Source organism: Crocodylus siamensis, chromosome 2, assembly GCF_052110815.1.
Source record: "Crocodylus siamensis isolate JL-2025a chromosome 2, ASM5211081v1, whole genome shotgun sequence".
Lineage (NCBI taxonomy): Eukaryota > Metazoa > Chordata > Crocodylia > Crocodylidae > Crocodylus > Crocodylus siamensis.
Window position 1 is genome coordinate 253,880,875 of NC_143396.1, and position 19,531 is coordinate 253,900,405.

At 45.4% G+C, this 19,531-nt stretch overlaps 1 protein-coding gene across 6 annotated transcripts in view; it reads left to right on the forward strand.

The window, feature by feature from the left end:
* Positions 1-1,253: 1,253 nt before the first annotated feature.
* GPATCH2L (G-patch domain containing 2 like) overlaps positions 1,254-19,531 on the forward strand; it is a 44,314-nt gene continuing 26,036 nt past the window's right edge. The window contains exons 1-8 of one of the 6 annotated variants that reach the window (XM_090033744.1): positions 1,254-1,320; positions 2,248-2,915; positions 8,899-8,963; positions 11,485-11,661; positions 13,174-13,253; positions 15,246-15,313; positions 16,193-16,247; positions 18,237-18,322. In XM_090033744.1, coding sequence (XP_089889870.1) covers positions 2,257-2,915; positions 8,899-8,963; positions 11,485-11,661; positions 13,174-13,253; positions 15,246-15,313; positions 16,193-16,247; positions 18,237-18,322 — 1,190 coding nt within the window. In that variant the 5' untranslated portion in view covers positions 1,254-1,320; positions 2,248-2,256. The other 5 variants (XM_090033746.1, XM_090033743.1, XM_090033741.1 and 2 more) reach the window with 5 other exon arrangements.

The window sequence follows — 19,531 nt, forward strand, 5'->3', positions numbered from 1 at the left end:
ATGGCACTGGCACGATTTCCCATAGAATTAACCCCAAAAACGCTTACCAGAAAACAAAGATTTAAATTTAATATTTCAATTTATAATACCATAACTTGTATGATATTTCTACAGAATTTACTATGTACTTATATGTGGTTTGCCTCTTGGCCAATCAGCAGCAAGGGATGGGGTTGCTATGAAATGGCTGCAAAATTGACCCTCCGCTGCAAGTGGGCCACAAAAAACCCTTTGTCTTGCAACAATTTAAGTAGGTCCCTGCTAACACTACAGGAGCCTGCAGAGGCCAGACACAGCACCTGGCCCTACACAGGGAGTGGGGAAGGTAAGAAGGTATCGGGGAACCCCTGGCACTGCAGAGGGCAGGGAAGGCAGGCCCTGGGCACGTGACCTGTAGCCAAGGGTGGATCCAGGGGGTGCGCTGGTGCATGTGCATCCCCCATTGATTCCTGCTCCAGCCAAAGCTTAAAGCTAGCTGCCCGGCAGTGGCAGCTGCATTGCCAGCCAGGCGGTGCCAAGGGAGTCACTTGACTTCTTGGCTGTCATCTACCCGATCCCCTCTAAACTCTTCATTCAAGGGCTATTAAGGATCCTCTGTCCTTGTAAGTGGCCTAGATCAGCAATTCTCAAATTGTGGGTCACAACATCAGCAGATGGGGCAGCGGGGTGGGGGCTGTGGGTTGGGAGTGAGGGGCCATGCTGCAGAGCCGGACGTGAATAGGGGTCATGAGGAAGAAGGGTTTGGGAAGTGCTGGCCTAAATGTGCCGCCTGCCGAGCTACCCTGTGCGCGGCCCTGCTGTGCTCCCGGCCCCTGCTCCTTCAACAGAGCTCCTGTCTCTCAGCCCTGGGGCCCTCCTGAACTCTTCCAACGAGGCTGTTTGTCTCGCTTCAGTCCGAAGCGGAATAACGCAGCCCGAGCCCTGGCGTCTCAGCCCGGCTTCCTTTCTAACGGGGGAAAAGCAGGTGCAGTCGTGGGCCGGGTGATGCTGCGTCCCAAGATCCCAGAAGCCCGGTGCAGCTGCGGGGGGGGTGGGCCCGCATGCGGGGCTGCTTGGAGGCTGAAGCCGGTCTCAGAGCGGAAAGGGGCGTGGAGCCGTAGCTGCACCCCGAGGCGGCCACGCGGTGGTGGAGGGGTGTTGGGAAGGTGCCCAGCCCCACTCACCGCGTGCTCCCTCACCCTCCCACTCCCACCAGTGTGGGGCGGAAGCGGGGACCACCCAGAGGAGGGAGGGGTGGAGCGTCGTGCGGGGCGGAAGTGAGCGCGGACCGGAAGTATCGTACGGAGCGGACTCCCGGGGAGCTGCAGCAGGCGTTGGCGGGTAGGTGGGAGTGGGCTAGGCCCGGGCTGGCTGGGGGGAAGCAGCTCCCAGCCCCGCGCCTGGCCCGCCTCCCCCGCGGGGAGGGTTCCGCGCTCCCGATGGATAGCGGAGCGGCGCCGCCCTTGGCCCTTGCTGTGCGGCCCGGGGAGGCGCCGCTGGAGGGGAGCGCCTCCGGGGCTCGGGCTGCGGGCGCTCAGGGCCTGGCAGGCGGAGCAGGGGTGGCCGGGGGCCAGGTGCGGGGTGATGGCGCGCGCCGGGTGCAGGTAGGAGATAGAAAAGCCCGCCCTGGCCAGCAGAAGCTGTTCGGGGAGCACAGCAAGGTGCGTGTTGCTGTAGGACGTGGTGCTAAAACACCCCCCCCCCCCCGTTGTTATTGAAGTAAAAACAGGGTCTCTGTGGCCCTTATGGTTTGGGGTTTGGCTTTGTGTACTGCTTACCAGGCCATTCCTTGAGCAAATCCTGGGCTCTATGTGGCACAGTCACCTTGGCACTGGCATTTGGGTTTGTATGTCTCCTGTCCAGTCTCTGAGGCACCCAAACCGAGTGGTTTTCTGCTTGTAAGGTCTGACAAAACACCCCAGAGAGCGATCTGGCTGCAGGCCTTGTCCCTGTTGGACCAAAGCTGGGCATAGTGCTTCAAGGCAGAGAATACTGTCTGGTGTCTCTGTCAGGCATAAGGCCTTGACTTCAACCCCTACAGCAGAGGAACCTCTTTGCTGCTTGGGTGAGGAAGGGGAAGTTGTGTAGGGGGAAAGTGGGCAGTCATGCAGGCAGCAGCACCTGTTTAACCCCTCAGGCTGTATTAACCGAGGTAAGTCTGTCTGGCTGGTTGCTGCTGCAGTGAAGATTCTCGCCTACGTGGATGTAAAACATAGTGTTGGAAGTGTTGATGGTTGGGGCTGATTGTTTGCCCTCCTGTCTTAGCAGACATTGCCCATGGATGAGCTGGTACATGACTTGGCCTCGGCCTTGGAGCAGACTTCGGAACAAAACAAGCTGGACGAGCTGTGGGAAGAGATGGCTCTGAGCCCACGGCAGCAGCGGCGTCAGCTTAGGAAGAGGAGGGGTCGTAAACGGCGCTCGGACTTCACGCATCAGGCGGAGCATGCCTGTTGTTACAGTGAGGCCTCAGAGTCAAGCTTGGATGAAGCCATGAAGGATTGTCGTGAGGTCCTGACTGCCAACTTCAGTGACTCGGATGATATGGCAGTGGCCAAACGTCACCCTGCTCTGAGTGCCACCCTAAGAAGCAAGCAGCACTCTTGGCATGAGTCAGACTCCTTTACAGAGAATGCGCCTTGCCGACCCCTGAGACGTCGCCGGAAGGTCAAGCGCATGACCTCAGAGGTGGCTACTAGCCTCCAGCAGAAACTCAGGGTATCAGAGTGGAGTTATGAGCGGGGCTGCAGGTTCAAGTCAGCTAAGAAGCAGCGCCTGTCGCGTTGGAAAGAGAATGCCCCCTGGACGTCATCCAGCCACAGCCTTTGCGAGTCAGCGGAGAACAGGCCCTTCCTCAACAAAGGAGGAAGAAAGGAGAGGATGGAATGTGAGGCAGATGAACAGAAACAGGGCTCGGATGAAAACATGTCTGAATGGTGAGATTCCCTAGGCCATTCCTTTCCTATCCTGCTACAGATAGTTTGAGGTAGTTTCCTCTCAAATGTAATTCAGTGAAGTTTTATCTTAAGGAAATAAAAAAACACAAAAACCCTTTGCAAAGGTCAGATCCCCCAGTTCTTGCAGTTATCCCTGTGGTGATAAACTGCCTCCCAAAAACCTGACAAACTGATATGTCCATAACTCCAGATGATGAATCTCCTGCTTATGTCCACAGGCTGGTGGCCCTATGTTTATTATGTAAATCCATGTTGATAAACCAGTACGTGACCAATGACCTGGACTTCAGTTTTGGATTTCCAGGGGCTCATTAGGAATTTTGAAGGAAAGCAGGGCAGATTTTCTGTAATGACCAGGTAACTCTGCCTGCAGATACTTGATGTGCCACGATCAGAATAGAGTTTTGTTTGCATTTGTGAATCCCACCCCCCCTGTTTTTCATGAGAGGTAGAAATATTTTCATGCTTTTCTAATCCAGCTTCCCCAAAGATAAGTTGTTCTAGGTGGTTGAGAAGCTGGAGCATTTCTCATTGTTTGTAGAAGAGTAGTGGTGGGGAGAAGAAACTGAGAGAACTATTATGTTTATCAGATACACTTTTATTACTTTGCTGTTGGGATTTTTTTTAGAAATTGTGAGATTATTAAAGGCAGTTGCATGGCACCTATATTAAAATGCTGTTTATGATAATATGTTGAAGCAAAACATACCTCTGCTATATAGGGAGCTTTTTCGGAAACCAAGACTCTAACAGGCTAACTAGGAGGATGTTGAGAATGAAGTAGAAACTAAACGAAACTGAATTGGCACTAATGGGGAAAGGTCTGGAGAAGAGTGTGGTCTTTTGTAGCTTGAGTGAATTTTCAGCAGAACCTCAGGCTGGAGGTGTATGTCTGTAGTTGGAAACATGCTGCTCTCTGCTCCTTTGGACTGGTTAGCATAAGTGCTCTGGAAGATTGTGGCTTGTCAGGCAGCGAGCCAGATGTTTGTGAGTATGATCATGTTCAAGCATATCCCTGACTTCTATCAGTAGGACATCTGCTTTTTTTTGCACATATTTAGCTTTTGGTGGCCTCTGGTTTGTTCCATTTAGTGAATATTAACTGCAAGTTATAGTAGTAGCAAAGCCATAGATCAAGATGATGATTTACTGACAGAAGAAAGGATAGTTCTCACTGGACAGTGCTGTTATCGGGTAGTCCGGGAGTGCAGTGTGCAGAGTATCACCTGAAGATTGACCACTACTGACAGCAGGCAAATGGATGCTCTCATTTCATGAAGGAGTAATAAATGTTGCTTCTTGAGGTTGTCTTTACTAAACTGAATTCCACTGTGGCTAAACTGAACTTAAAACAACTAGCCTTTACCAAGCATCTCTTTTAGTTTAGCTATTGAGAGAACAAATGCCTGGCTTTGTTTGGGTCTATCACCTGTTGAGTGTGCCAGGTAATTGTTTTGTTCTGTCATAGCGGGTCCCTTGCTCTAAGGCTAATTATTATGCATGTTTCCCTGTAAAATGACATTTGCCATCTGCTGCCAAATCCTTGGAACTCTCTGGGAAATAGCGGTCCAAGTGTTGGATCCTCTTAACCCCCACTTGCATGGTCTTGCCTGCAGCTCAGTAGATGTGGTAGAGTTACAGCAGTAGATTTCAACCTTGTTAGACTCAGGGCACTCCTTGGAAAATGCCAGCTCTTAGCCTTCACTTGTATTTTTCTGTAGTCAAAAAAACTAGAGAAATTCTTCTGCTGCACAGAACTCAGAACACAGCTCAGAATGTTCTTGAGGCTGTGGATTCCTATTTGGAATCGCTGGGTTCATGAATCAGGTGTAGGTGTTTACATACCTAATGGTGCTCTTATTGGGCAACACTCTACAGCACCCTTAAAAAGATCTTGCAGCACCTCAGGGTGTTGTGTCACCCTGGTTTAGAATCACTGAGTTAAAGGGAGAAATAATTCATCGATTTCTTCTCTGTAGATTGCTCTTCACAACAGTGAAGATTGTTTTTTGGCCTCTACCATTCTATAACACCTTGCTTCTAGAAGCACCAGGGTCTGTGGGCTCTGTTTATATCACTTTCATTCTGCTGTAGCTGCTTCCTTTGGTACCACAAGGGAAATGCCTTGTATAGCTTGTGGCAAGGGTGTATACTGGGGAAGTGGTGAAAATAGAAACAAGGGCCTGGTCACAAACTGGCAATAGGAATTGTCTGACAAAGCTAGTGAGGCTAGGAAGCAGAACAAGTGGTCTGGTGCATATTGTAAAACAGTTTGGGATTGAATTGGGTTCCTTGTATCTCATGCATGTGGAGAATTGGGAGTACCGGAAAAACAGCACCATTGTCCACTAGGTGAACAATGTTTTGTATCATTCAGTGTTGCTGTTCCCCTGCACCTCTTTCCCTCTGGGTTAACTGCAGTTAGAATCTTCGTGGAGCAAGAAAGTTCAGCGCTTGTATCATTTTCTAGAAGCCACAAGGGTCTAACTTCAAACAGTTCTTTCAATGGAGAGGCTCCCATTGATGTAGTAAGCTTAGTTCAGGACCTTATTGAGGAAGCAACTTTGGTAGGCTGCCTCCAGGGCCAGACCCATCCCTTTTTTTGGGAGAAAGATGAGATAGTATCATTGTTAAAATAGGTTGGGGCAACTGAGAATTTTGGAACATCCCTTCCACACGCATAGTCATGTACCCATGCAGACACGCATCAGGAAGTATGGAATATCTTGTAACAGCCAGGGGAAGAAAAAAGACTGAAATTGAGAGGAGGAGAGAGAGATAGGGGAAAGGAGCAAATGACAGATCTAAAATAAGCATGGAAGAGATTTGAGAACTGATAGACAAAAGCTAGAGGAGCCCAAGAGGTGAGAGAAGCAGTGGATTAATTTGTCCTGGCACAAGAATGGTGACAGTTAGTTGCTAAGACCTTTAGAAATAACCAGCCCCTCCTTGTTTTGGAATTCTCTCCTCCAAGTGGGTTGCTGACAGACAGTAAATGGAGACTCTCATTCATCTGAACTACATGCCCTTCAAATGTGTTTTTGCTTAATGTGATTGTAATGGGCACAACGAACTTCAGTCCAAGGGCTACTGGAAAATACCTTTCAGTAGCCTCCATTCAGTTCACAGAAGATGTACCACCTGCTCTTTCTACTTTGAGGTAAGCTGGTGTCTAGTAAGGTTTCTTTTATATCACTCTATTCCAAATTGGGCATTGAGCTAAGCTTACTAGCCAGGAAGGAGGTGCCTCTCAGCCTAACCTTGATGTATTAGGGACTTGCAGACGAACCAGTTACTTCTCTGTTTGTAGATTAGTTCCTTTCCTTTTTGTAAGGGCCTTGCTTTGGTTACTGCCAGGAGCCTGGCTAAGCTGATGTATTAGAGGCCAATCTCTCAGGAAAGAAAAAATTCCCTTCTCCTGGAAGGCAAGTGACAGAGATAGAGTGTTCAGCCTCCCCCTCCTTCTCCAGCCCAGCCTGACCTTCTGCAGCCCCTCGGTGCCTCTTGTTTTCTTATTTTTATAGAAAATCAATATCCCTGCTGACACAAACAATAGCTCAGGAGCAGGAATAAATGGGGGAAAGCTGAGATCTCTGTCCATCACCTCTCACTTTAACTTCCCCGAACTATTTAATTATAAGCATGCTTTGCTCCAGGTGTTTGCGACAGTGAAATTGCTAAATGAGGACCATTTTAACCAAAGATTGGGTGATCAATAACACTCTATAGCAGTAGCTTGTTGGATCAATAGCATTCATTATTTCATGGTTAAGGTAAGTAGCCTCCTTTGCAAGTGGAGGTCATTAATCAGTGCTTACTGGACCTGAGGAAAGGCCTGTGTAGAGGATAGTGTGTTTTCCAGCCATGAAATATAAAGCGGATGCAGGCAAAGGTATCTTTCCACAAAATTTTTATGGTGATACCACAAGCAGAGCACTGGCAATAATGTATATCTATAAGGAATCAAAAGGCTGGTGTAATTAGAGACCCTGCCTCATTCTTGATTTGATATAAGAACTTCATTTGATGATGGTTTTACTTTTTCTGGTACCTTTCCTCTGAGGATGCCATATCCTTGCACCCTATTCCCTGTAAGGATTGTTATCTACTTCTTGCAAATGAGAAAGCAGACATGCTAAGGGATTGCCCATGATGTTATAGTGACTCAGTAGCAGAACTGAGAATGAAAAAGAGGCCTTGTGATTCTTAGTATCATACCTTAACCACTGTCTTCCTCGTATAACAGGTAGGAGGTGGCTGGCACATACTTCATAACAGGTTGGTTTAGAACCGGTGCTAACTTGCATGTTAGAATGTGAGTGTGATCTTCTTTTATCCGTATGTTTAAAAGAACTCTAATGCACCAGTGGAGAGTCAGACTTTGTAGGTATCCAGTGTAATGGTTTGTCTTGAATTGCTTTTATAAAACCTGGCTATGCTTCACAGTGTGTGCTTTATTTTTGTTTTGTTTTTTATTGTGCACTTACAGCTCACTGGAGAGGAGGTGATGTTCACTTTGCATTGTGCCTCATCAAGTTCTCTGAGGAGATTGGGGTTCGTTATAACTACACACTGCTGTGCATTGCTCCTCTGAGGGTGCATGGAGATCCTGTCTAGCCACACATAAGGATACAGGTTTCCTTCGCTTTATGCTGTGCATGCATTCGTGGAAAATGGCGCATTACTCAAAGTCATGTAAAGGAAACTCACTTTACAATGTAACAAATAGGGATGTTCCAAGACCTCGACTGTACTGACCCCCAGACCCATTTCTACCACTATTACAAGACAATTTTGGTACTCGCCAACAGCAGATGGTACACACAAACAGAGGGCACTATCATAATGGCGATGGCAACTACAGAAACATGCATCACACACAATGAGCAAGGAGCACAGATCCACACAGGAAACTATATTTTGGTGCATGTCACTCTCACGATGCACCACACAAAGTGCTGAGTGTGGGCTTCCACCACACAGATCACATAGGATTGAATTTACCTGGTATATAACAAATTTTTGGTATAAAAAGGGTCATAGCATAAGAGCGAATTCGCACATACAGAACTTGCATAAAGCAAGGGAAACCTGTACTCAGATTCTTTCAGATGCTTGGTTAGTTACTGCTGGCATTCACTTCTCCCATAAGGCATTGATTGGTGTTAGGTGGGATTAGTAACTGGGATTTGCTGAGAGAGAGCTGAAGAGTGCAGTTATTGGCAAATATATCCTAAAAATATTTTGATGGCAGCAGTTAAAGCTCAGATGCCTAGAATTGGCCAGAGCAAGTAATTTTCCTAGACAATAGTCAAACAATATTTATAGCCAATTAACACATTTCTACAAATTACCTTCCTCTTCAGCTTTATAGTTCAAGAGTCAAATGCCTCCTAGAGTGACTGTGTTTGAAGCGTGGCATAACCAGTGGTTACTTGTAGGAGTGGCAGGTTATATTGTGCTGGTTTATTTGGATGAGCATTTAAGGATTTACCAGCTTCTTATTCCTCCATAGCAAGTTAAAAGCATTGAGAATGGAAGGGAAAGCATTTATGTTCAAGGATGAGCTGGTTGGAAAAAGGAATTAAAAAAAAATAAGTTTGTGTACAGTTTTCATTGACTGTTGGGTGGCTAAGCTTGCACTGTTTGATCAGTGTTAGAGAAGAAATCTCTGTAGACTGTATCATCATTAGGGGTGTTGGTGCTCTGATCAAATGCCATTTTGGGTAACTACATTTTGATAAGCTTTAAGGTGCCTACAGGACTGTTCTATAAGGTGGTGTTGTGAACTGTCAGACAGCTCTTATGTTCCATACCAGAGGCAGCCCCATGCCAGTGATTAAATGACTTCTGTTTTATCTAGTAGATAAAGCACCTTGGGATCCTTTAGGCTGAAAGGCATTGCTAAAAGATAATTGTTGCATACTCATTGGGCTTAATTGTCTATGTTGTTTTTTTTCAGTGAAACCAGCAGTGTATGCAGCAGCAGTGACACTGGCCTCTTCACCAATGATGAAGGCCGCCAAGGTAACTTGTTGTCTTGTGATTTTTTTTTCTGCTGTGCTACTCAGGAATTTTTTATTTCTTCCCCTTGTAAACACAGATTCAGACAGTGGAAGTTGAGCAGCTGGAGGGGATCAGATCAGGAGTGTATGGGAGGGCTAATGGCTGGGAAAGGCTAGGATTCAGAGAGAGAGCTTGGGTCCCAAAGACCTTCTCTGTGATTTCAGTACAAATATGCATTGTGATATTTATCAAAGGCCAGTACAGGAAAGTGGGTTGTTACTGATTCCAGTGTCCTTACAGGATGGTATGAAGTGCTGGTGACTGGAGAGGGAGGGCAGTTTTTCAGAGGAGATGTTAAATTGCTTGTGGTCATTGGAGATTGGTCCCCTCAGTTTGTTGTGATTTAGTGCATATGGAAGACCTGAAAGAGAGTTTAAAAAACATTCTGCTTGTTTTTCTTTTCCTTATAAGCAAAGCCTGTTATTTCTTGCTTCTGCTGTACTACTTGTTTGTGTCCAAGTCTCTGAGCTGTTAGACTTCAGTTGAAGGAAAAAGATGATAGTTAGTTGTGGGGTTGAATATTTAATGTAATCATCTGGGACAAAAAATGTTTACCAGGTACGGGAGTTAAATAGTAGCCAACTAAAGAAACAGAATTATTTGAACTGAAAACCCTTCCTTCTCTGATGCCTAGATTTCAGTCTCATAAATCTTGCTGTCTTGCAAGGCTAATTTTTCAGTGATTACAGAATATGAAGAACGTGTTTTTAGAAATATTAGTCATCTTGGGGTGTCAAATGTGACCTGGCACCTGGTGAAGATGAGGACAGTTGTCTTAAATTACTTGTTTAAGCACTATTTTCTTTGTTCATACTAGGCACTATGTCATGTTCGACTTGTTGGGAAGAATGTTAGCATACTTTCTAATATCTGTTTTCCCTTGTGTATACAAGGCCTTTGGAATTTAAGTTCTGCTTCACTCTAATGTTAAAATAAGCAGGGGACACAGTCTTTTTTTAATCAATCAAAGAAGCAAAATAAGTTGTACATCCCATTTTTTTTTCTTTGCGGGTTACTTTAAAACTAGGTTTCAGGCCTGGTCCCAGTGTAGTTAATTACATTTTTCTTCTTTATATTTTCCATGTACTTTCAAAAAGGATGTTGCTTTTTTTTTCTTTTTTGTTTGTTTTATAACTATTGCTATATTGCAAATTAAACAACTGGTTGCATTTCATTGGTAGAGCACTAACCTCTATATAGCTTAAATGAAATCTATAAAATTTCTTGCATCTTTCAGGGTTAAAGGTGTTGTAGGATGAATATATGATCCTGATCCTTAATGTCTCTCTTATGCAACTTTGAAGGCAATTACAGGAAATATCTGTTAGTCAGCCTGTGCTCTGTTGTCCAAATTTTTTTGGCATTTTTATTCTGAGTTTTTATTTGCCACTAATTGTTTAAGAGGACAGTCCTGATTTATTTGATTTAACTTGGCATAAGTTGGCTAGAAATCTCTGAATCCATTTACATGACACATCTGCCTGCCTATTAGAGGATTTGAATGAAATATTCTCGTTCCAGATACCAACTTAGTGTTGATGTGTGTTTTCTGAGGTTGATGCCATGGGCTGACTAATTTGCTTTTTTGTGTAAGGGTTGGTTTTCACAGCAAATTCATAGCTTTCTAAATGTTTCCGAATATCCATTAGCAATTCTGTCCTGAGTTGCTTCTTTTTTTTTTTTTTTTCTGAGCCTGCTCACTGCTACTGTCCTCAGGAGATATCTGGCTAGGCAGTTTTAACAGGAATGCTGTCAGGTGTAGTTCAGTTACCAGGACACAACTGTATTAATTACTCTGGCTCTTCTTTACAGAGACTTTTGTGATGGTTTAAGTAGTTACAGTCCTAGGCGTGTGAATGGCTTGCAGTTCTGCCAGATCCAGAGGAATTTTCCTAGAGCTAAATGTACAGCACAGTTAACACTTGCTGATCTTTTCTGTTCTGTAAGTGGCTTGCTTTTCCTTGAAACTACTGTCCTTTGTGAGTGGCGCTTATTCCTTCTGGCATGCAGGTTGGCAGCATGTACCTCTCTCACCTCTCTCCTAGACTAGGAGCCTGCGTTTTCCTTCCGTTTTTGCAAGCTCTTCTGTGCCAACTCGGCATGTGTGTACCAAGCCCTGGCTTCTACCTCCCCTGCAGCAGTTACGTTGAAGAAACCTATACTTGTAAATTGGATGTCACACAGTACTAAAATAATGTCCATGAACAAACTTAAGTACAGTAAAGCTATCTCCGTCTCTTAGGCAGGTCAGTAACTAAGGCTACATTCCACTAGGAAATGTTGCTTACACCTCGATAGATTGAGTATGAATGAATCCCCAGAATTATCTTATTGTCATGGAAATGTAACAGAAACAGAGTCATAGGATGTGGAAGTTCAGTAAGCCTTCAGGTGATCTTCCATCTCCCCAAAAGCCAGCACATTAATTTTTTTTTTAATAGAAACTGGCATTCTGGCAGGTAACCTTGTGTTGCTGCTTTAGGAGATGATGAGCAGAGCGATTGGTTCTACGAGGGAGAATGTGTTCCAGGATTCACCGTCCCCAACCTCCTGCCCAAGTGGGGAGCTGATCACCGATCTGAGGTGGAGCGAATGGACTCCGGCCTGGACAAACTCTCAGACTCCACATTCCTTTTGCCCTCACGGCCAGCTCAGAGGGGTGAGCTCTGAGGAGGGGTCAGAACTATGGGGACCTATCCGTAGTGTGAAGAGCAGCTTTTGTCAACAAGTGCTGCTACTCTTACTGGCACTAAAGTGGCTTTAGTTCTTAAAAGGTGTTACTTTCAGATATTGTTATATCTGTCTTCAGAATGGAGCAAGTGGGTACTTAACAGAAACATACACTATAAATGGAGTACTGGTATCATATTTGTTAAGGGTGCACTGATAGAGACTTTTGGGACTGATACTGATAGCCCATTTTTAAGGAGGTATACTGGCCAACGCTTATCCAGTTTTTGATACCAGCCCAGCAGCTTGGAGAGCTGCATGCAACTGGTAAGTTTGGCGTGGCGGGGGGTGGCAGATCAACACCCCCATGGTGAGGCTGGAGTGGGGCTGGGGCAAGCACTGCCAGGGTGGGGCAGACGTGGGATGGCACCATGGCTTGTACAGGGGAGTGGGGCGGCTCCTGCTGCTGCGTGTCGCTCTTTTAGGAGCCACCGGTTCGGAGCTTGTCCAATGGCTCCTGTTATTTGTCTGGGAGGGCATGAGGCGGTGGGTGTGCCCCTGGATCTGTGCAAGGCACAACAGACTGGGGCCAGGGCTGCGTGGGGTTCTTCCTGGCCTGCCCTGCCCTGTCCTGTCCTGCCCCACGCAGATCCAAGGGCACACGTTCCTCCCTACCCATGCCCTCCCGGACAAGCGGTGGGAGCGGGAGCCGCTGGATGAGAAAGCAAGCGCTGGACCAGCAGGGTGCAGCAGCGGGAACCACCTTCTCCCCTGTGCAGCCCCTGGACAACTCGCAGCTCTGTCTCACCCCCCTTCACCGTGGGCTGGCCAGAGCTTGCTTCAGCCCCTGCTCTACTCCTTCCTTACCATGGGGACCTTGATCTGCGCCCCCATGCCCCTTCCCTTCCTGCTCCCCTTCCACCACACCAGACCTACCAGCTGCATGGAGCTTTCCAAGCTACCGGGCTTTGCTCCTTGCTGCCCATGTGCTGCAGCTGCATGCACGTACGCACAGGCATTTGTCAGCCAAAGTATCGGCTACATCAGGCCAATCCCCAGTACGATCAATTTTCCTTATACTGGTGCTGATCTGATATTGGACCGATGTATCAGTGCACCTCTAATATTTGTAGTGCACTTGTTAAACAAACAATCCTTGTTTAATGCTGGTGACATTGGTGCAGAGGACACTAAGTGCCATGTTATTCGTCATTTCAAGTGTCTAAATTCTTGGGGCTCTCTTTTACACAGTACAAATTTTACATCTGCATTTTAAATCAGTACTGTTATCCCCTTTTTGCAGATGATGAGAAACTGAAACAACAAGGTTCCTACTTGTCCAAGGCCACACCAGGCAAAGTTGCATAGGAGAATCCAGGTCTCCTAGCTCTCAGTCTTATAGTCTGGCCATGGGCTAAATAATATTTCTTTGCTGTTTTGCCAGGAACAATTTTTTGTCTTCTGTGCTTAGACTCTTCCTTCTCTCTTGATTCTTTTTCAGGCTTTCATGCCCGTCTGAACCGCCTTCCAGGAGCTGCTGCCCGTTGTCTCAGGAAGGGTCGGAGGAGGCTTGCTGGCAAGGTATTATCTCTTGTGAAGGGGTAAATCTGTGTGTTCTGGGCTGATTGGTGCCAAGGTGCTGCTCCAAAGCAGCAGGTGGATTGTTCTCTGCAGAGAGTGTCCCCCTGTACATTGTTTGTATTTCACATGCCACTTCTTTACTTTGAAAGACAGTTATTTCATTGGCTGTCTGTAGTAAGACTGGGGGACAAGTATGTTTTAACGAAGGATTTGAATCAAAGGCAGGCAATGAAAAAGCATCATGAAAGAAAGTGTGAAGATGAATGGGAAGGGTGCAGGGGCACAACTACAAACTACAGAAAAGGTATGGGCGCAATGTGTGGGGAGAAATAACAGCACTACTATAGCTTAGTAAGGGTTATGTATGTTCAGAGGCAAGCAATATGGAGGCTGGGAGACTAACTTTCAGATGAGGGGAACCCTGAGTTTTCAGCAGAGAAAGAGTGTCATCTGCATGGCAGCAGAGGAGGATGCTCTTAGTAACAGCACTTTGGATGAATGAAAGGATAGCAGATTAGAAAGAAGAATGCAGTAACGAAGGTGAGAGTGACAAAAGCCTTGCCCCAGGGTTACAGCCATTGGAGTGGAAAGGAAAGAGCACATGCTCTGTTATCAAAAGAACAATCTGGATTTCATGCTAGCTTGCATGTAGCCCACCAACAATTTAGGAAAGGCTAGGGAAAGCCAGGTTAGGGTCAGGATACTGTGCAGGATGGTGGAGTTATTGATCCTGGAGAAAGAGGTTTTTGGGGATTAAGGCATTTTTGCTGACTTGGGTTATATTTTTTGTTGGGACTGGCTTTGTGTTTTTGGAGTTCCTAGTTTACATTCACTGGTAAAGCTCCAGTTTTCCAAGGCAACCACCCTCTGAAGCTGGGAGGAGAGGGCAAGATACTCAACCCCTGTGGAGGAAACCCTTTTTTTTTCCCCATCCCATTTAAGGGTACTCTTTCCACTCAGTGCAAGGGTACACTTTCCACTCAGTTGGCCAGACCTGGAGAAGTTTGTTGAGGAATTCAGTAATCTCTCCCTTTTCTGACTAGGCAGACTAGATAGCACTTGTCTTCCCTTTCTTCTTTTCACTCACCTTGCTCAATACAAGCCAGCACTTAAAACAAGAGTCTTCAGCTAGCAGGAAATCCACTTGGGGCAGGGCTCCTCAGGGCACCTATGAGTGCCAGGGCTTCTTGAAGACACCTTTTAATGATCCCCAGTGAGAAAGATAATATTTACTTGTTTAATTCATCTGCATCACCTTAAAGGGATCTTTGTCATTTGCAGCGGAGGTCACTGCTCCCCCTCCCCCTTCCTTCTCTAAATTGTAATCATAAATAATGAGTTTCATTCAGAGCTCCCCGCCAGCGAGCTGCTAATTACCCAAAGTACGGCTTGTAATTTACACAGTAATAAACCGTAAATTTAAACATTACGGCACTTTAAGTTAATAATTTTCCTGCTGTAACAAATAGCCCATCTTTCACCCCTGCTGCTGCCACTGCCTCCCCCAAACCTTGTGTATGATGTTGCCCATGCAGCCTGGCAAGAGCTGTGCAAAACCTGACCTGTGAAGCTCTCTCCCCTTACATCCAAAGCCAAAGACTAGAGTGTTTTTACTGTGCAGAGATGAACAGCCTGGTGTTTCCAGCTAGATATGGGAATATGCATGGGAAATGAATATGTACCAGATGATGGCTCATAGGGAGAACAGAGCTCCCAGAGCAATTTCTTCATCGTGGAATATGCTTTTACCTGAACGTGTGGATCCCTCTACTGAGCATGCTGCTTTGTGGTAGCTGAGATCCAGGAGCCTGGTATCCCAAGCAAGGGGGGGTCGGTGCATTGTTGATGGCCAGAATCTGAAGATTTATTGTGGAAAAGCAGGAACTATGAATATGTTTGTGGGCTTTATTTTGTTTACTGGGTCTTACCTGGTTCTTGGAGTTGGGGAGGAATGTCTCAGATGAAGTGTTTCACCTCTCTTTTGTGTTTCAGGAGACCAGCATGAGCACCCTGGGTACTGAGAGGATAGGTCATATCGTTAATGACCCACGCCAAAAAGAGTAAGGATTGTGTGTTACCATATATGGTACTGAGGATTTTGGGTGGATGAAGGGGCAGAAGAGACCCATGGGCTCTCCTGAGACTCTTTTTCTGGGTACTTGGTGGGAGCAGGGGAAGTGAAGCCCTATCAGCATATTGTGTCAAACAGGAGGCAGTTTGGTCTTCAGGTTACTCTTTCATTCAACTCTATTTGCATTTGCTCATATCTGTTTGTAATAAGGCTGTCTATGTGTAGCTACTGCATGCCATCTTTTCAGTTTATGCTGAACTGTTTTTCCCTTGATTTATAACATGCATTTGCAAGATCCAGGGATCCCCACTACAGCCTTGGGGAGATGATGCTGATTACTGAAGTAACATCATAGGGGAAGAGCACCCCTGGGCATGAGTCTGGATAGCAAAAATGAGGCTGATAAGGCAGTCACCAGTTTGCCTTCTCTACAGACAAAGTGTTCTGCTGTTTCCCTCTCAAATCCTACTATTCAGACTTTAAGCCTGGCCAGCTCTACAGATCTTCAGGGTAGATATTTTTGTAACAGCCCTTTTGGGCAGCTATGAGAGAGGGTTGACTACTGATTTATGAAGTAATGGATCCAGTCTTCACCAGTTAACTGGCATTCAAACTCACTCCCTATGTCTGAAACTTGTAATTTTAGTGCAAGCTCTATTGATATTTAACCTTTCTCTCTTCTCTTCCCCCCCCTTCTATGTTTCTATATCTATTTTTTTCGCCTTTTTCCCCAACCTGTTTTTCCTTGTCTCCGCTCTTTTCTGCCTCTCTCCAGTTTCTGGTTGCCATCAATGGGGAAGAGAGATCGCAACCAGGTAAGCCGGTTCTGCGCTGCCCTTTTTATTTTATTTGGTTTCCTTTTCTCTAGAAAGAACAAAGTACTGGCTTCAGATTTCCCTCATGTTGTGGCCTGTGTACATGAGGTAAGGCTGCCCCATCCTTTCATCTCATAGGGGTAACTGATCTCTTCTGAGCTCCAGCCACATCCCTCACGCTGGGGCTCATATTCTCTGTCTGTGCTGAGGAGTTCCCTAGAAACTCAGCCTTTTCTTTGCATCTGCCTTATTCAGGCTGGTATTTATCTTACTTGACAAATGGTTAGAAAGGGGGTTCCTTGGCTGGAGGAACTCTGGTATCCCAGAATTCCCTGCAAACCTCTCTTTAAACCCTTCACTTTCATGTCATTGGGTCATGCTTCTCTGCAAATCAGATGGTCAAGGAAGAAGAAAAACTGATGGCTTAATCGTACTTTATGACCAGACCAGAGAGGTAGTGGAACAAAGAGAATAATGACCCCTTCTACACTTGATCCTCCTTAGGTGTGCACGTGCACTGCCAAGTCTCGTACTGTGTAGATCAGATTCTGTGGCTGATGGCTGGTCTTCTACCCAAAGCAGAAGAACCATGGTCTTTGATTCTGATAAGGCAAAAAGTATTATCCTTTGAGGCACTGGTGCTGTGTGACTGCAGTAGCTCCCCCTTTTGTTTAGTGACGAGACACTGCTCTTGTTTCATGGACACTGATGTTGACTGCACCTTTTTTTAAAAATTGGATTTCAGTTGTATTGTCTTTTTTAGTTAAAGCTGAAGGGGGGAGAACCACTGTGCTACTGATAATGTGATCCTTCCTTCCTTTACTTTGTCAGAGTATCACCCAGAATGTTTGAAACATTGTCAGAGGAGAGGCTGACTGTGTAGAGCTAGAAGAAATGCCCTTTTAGTGATGAACTTAAGTAGCTAAAAGGGATCAGTAGAGGTCCCTCCCTACTGTAATGTTGTTTGCCTGACAGGACATGATAGACTATATGATAATAGGTGCTTATAGTGCTTCTTTCTGTATAAGGTCCAATTTATAAAGAACACTTCTGATTTTTCAGTTTCTGACTTAGAGTCCTGCTACTGTTGGAGGATAGTTATTTCATCCTTTTTTTTTTTGGAAGCAGGAATAAAAGATCCCAGTTCTTTTGAGAGAGAGTGCCATGGCTGTAGCATTTTACAAAGCAGATAAAATTGCATTACTTGCCTTGAAGAGCTTCTAGGCTATGTTGAGTGAAAATAGAAGGTGCAGAGGATGATGCATATGGTGACTTGGAAGGTTAATGCAGCTGTTGGGGGATACCTACCAGGATATAGTCTGCATTCTGCTTGCAGAAATAATGAGTGTTGCCCTGCGGCTGAGTAGTAACTATTCAGTCCCCACCCCATCCCTCAAAAAGAATGGTTTTCTAAGGCTGTGTCTTTGAAGACAAAACTTAACTAGTTATGTTTAATATTTCTTAAGCTGTTCCTGTGTCTGTATTATGAGAGAAGATCTAAGGGTGTTCTGATGAACAGAAAGAGGGGAGTTCTTGTGTCAGAGATTGATTTCATGTGCCTTCCTACTGAGAGAAATCTTGCAGATTGTGGTGGGGATCTCACATGGAGCTATTTCTTCTGTGGTGGGAAAAAAATGTCAGCTGTCCTTGGAATTAGCTTTGAAAGCGAGCTTTTGAGGGTGTTGTCAGAGTGTCCTAGTAATATCTGCATTGATGTATGTGTCCAGGCATTACGAGGTTCTCTGCTTGTATCATGTATGCAAGTAGTCTTGACCATCAAGTTGAGCTTATGGGCAGGGAGCTCCCTTAGTGATGTGGGCTTGGACTATGGAGTGTAGTCTCAGGAAGTCCTACATATGCTTTTGTTTATCTAACATTTGTTGTTGTGCTCTGACCTAGTAGAGCAATACTGCAGTGCTTCTATAGTATCCTTAGAGTCAGCTATCACTTCTCTACAAGTATTGGAGAGTGTGAATAAAGCATGAGTAAGGAGTAGAATTGAGCAGTTGACCCTGAAGACAGACAGTTCCTTTGAACACTTTGCTGAAATAAACTCTCTTGATTCTTTTTTTTTTCTCTCCACCCCACCCCCCCCAGTTCAATCCATTATCTCCTCTCTACTCTCTGGATGTTCTTGCTGATGCATCCCACCGAAGATGCTCACCGGCACACTGCACTGCCAGGTAATTCCTCCATTCCACTTGTGCTATGCAGGACATTCTTCATGTACCCCCTTGGGTGTTTGCTTGGGTCCTTCAGAACTAGTAGGTCCGTAGGTTAATGCACTCACATTTTCCCTTGGAAGCCTGTGTCCTGAGCCTGATGAAGCACCTCATTCAATGAGTTTGGCCCCCTCTCAGTTGCCAAGGGATATGTAAAGTGGTGAACACTAAAGTGCTATGAGCCAGAATGCCATCCATCTTTAAAATACACTGGATAACCTGCCACATGGTGCCTGCTAATATCAGCTAGTGGATTGCTGTTGATGCAGGTAAAGATGCCCACAGTTATCGTTGCTTCTAAGGACAATGGAAAACCAACTGAAAACCAAAAAGGTGATTATAAGCTAGTATGAGTAAGATTCCTGAGGAATCCTAAGAAACCTGATTATTGAAAGTGGTCATTTTGAACAGAAGAATATGGCAATCTTGGAGACTTGCGCTTGAAATGGCCAATAGTTCATGCATGTTTGAGTTGGTATTGCTAAATTGAAGGGAAGAGGTCATGTACTATACAAGTGCCCTCTGCTGGCCAGCCCTGAATGTAATTGAAGTGCTTGTCCCACAGGAATCAGTCCAGCTTTCAAAAGTGATGGCCTCAATTCCTCCTCTAGTTTCTCAAGAAGCTGAACTTCATTTCTTATCCTAATTTGTGATGTGATGGTACTGGTTGCTGTTAAACAAGCTGTTTGTTCTACTCCAGAAGTGGCTGCATTTCAAGCGCTTGCAATGTAGGAGCAAAGTGGTCCCTGTAGAATGGATGGTATGAAAAGGGCTTTAGAATCTGTTGAGATGAAATATGCCAGGCAGCCCCATGTGTCTGGCTGAGACTGAAACCCATAGTGCAAAGGCACTTTTTTTTTTATATATAAAAGATATCAAAAGCCAACACACTTTCATAAACTCCATTACAGGAACATCCCCACAACAAACAGATGCCTTTCACAGCCAGCTTCTCCTTTAACTCCATACAGACACACTAAAAAGACCATAAACAGTATTGCTTACTCCTTGGAGAATGTTCAGAGGTTACTCTGTGGGCTTACTTGTCCATAGATCCATTCCATGCTTGTTTACTCATGGTTCTTTAAACTCTATACAACCTGCTTCCCTTCCGAAAGAATCTGTCTGTCTGTCTGTCTAGGAAGAAAGTTTTAAATCCTGAGATCATGT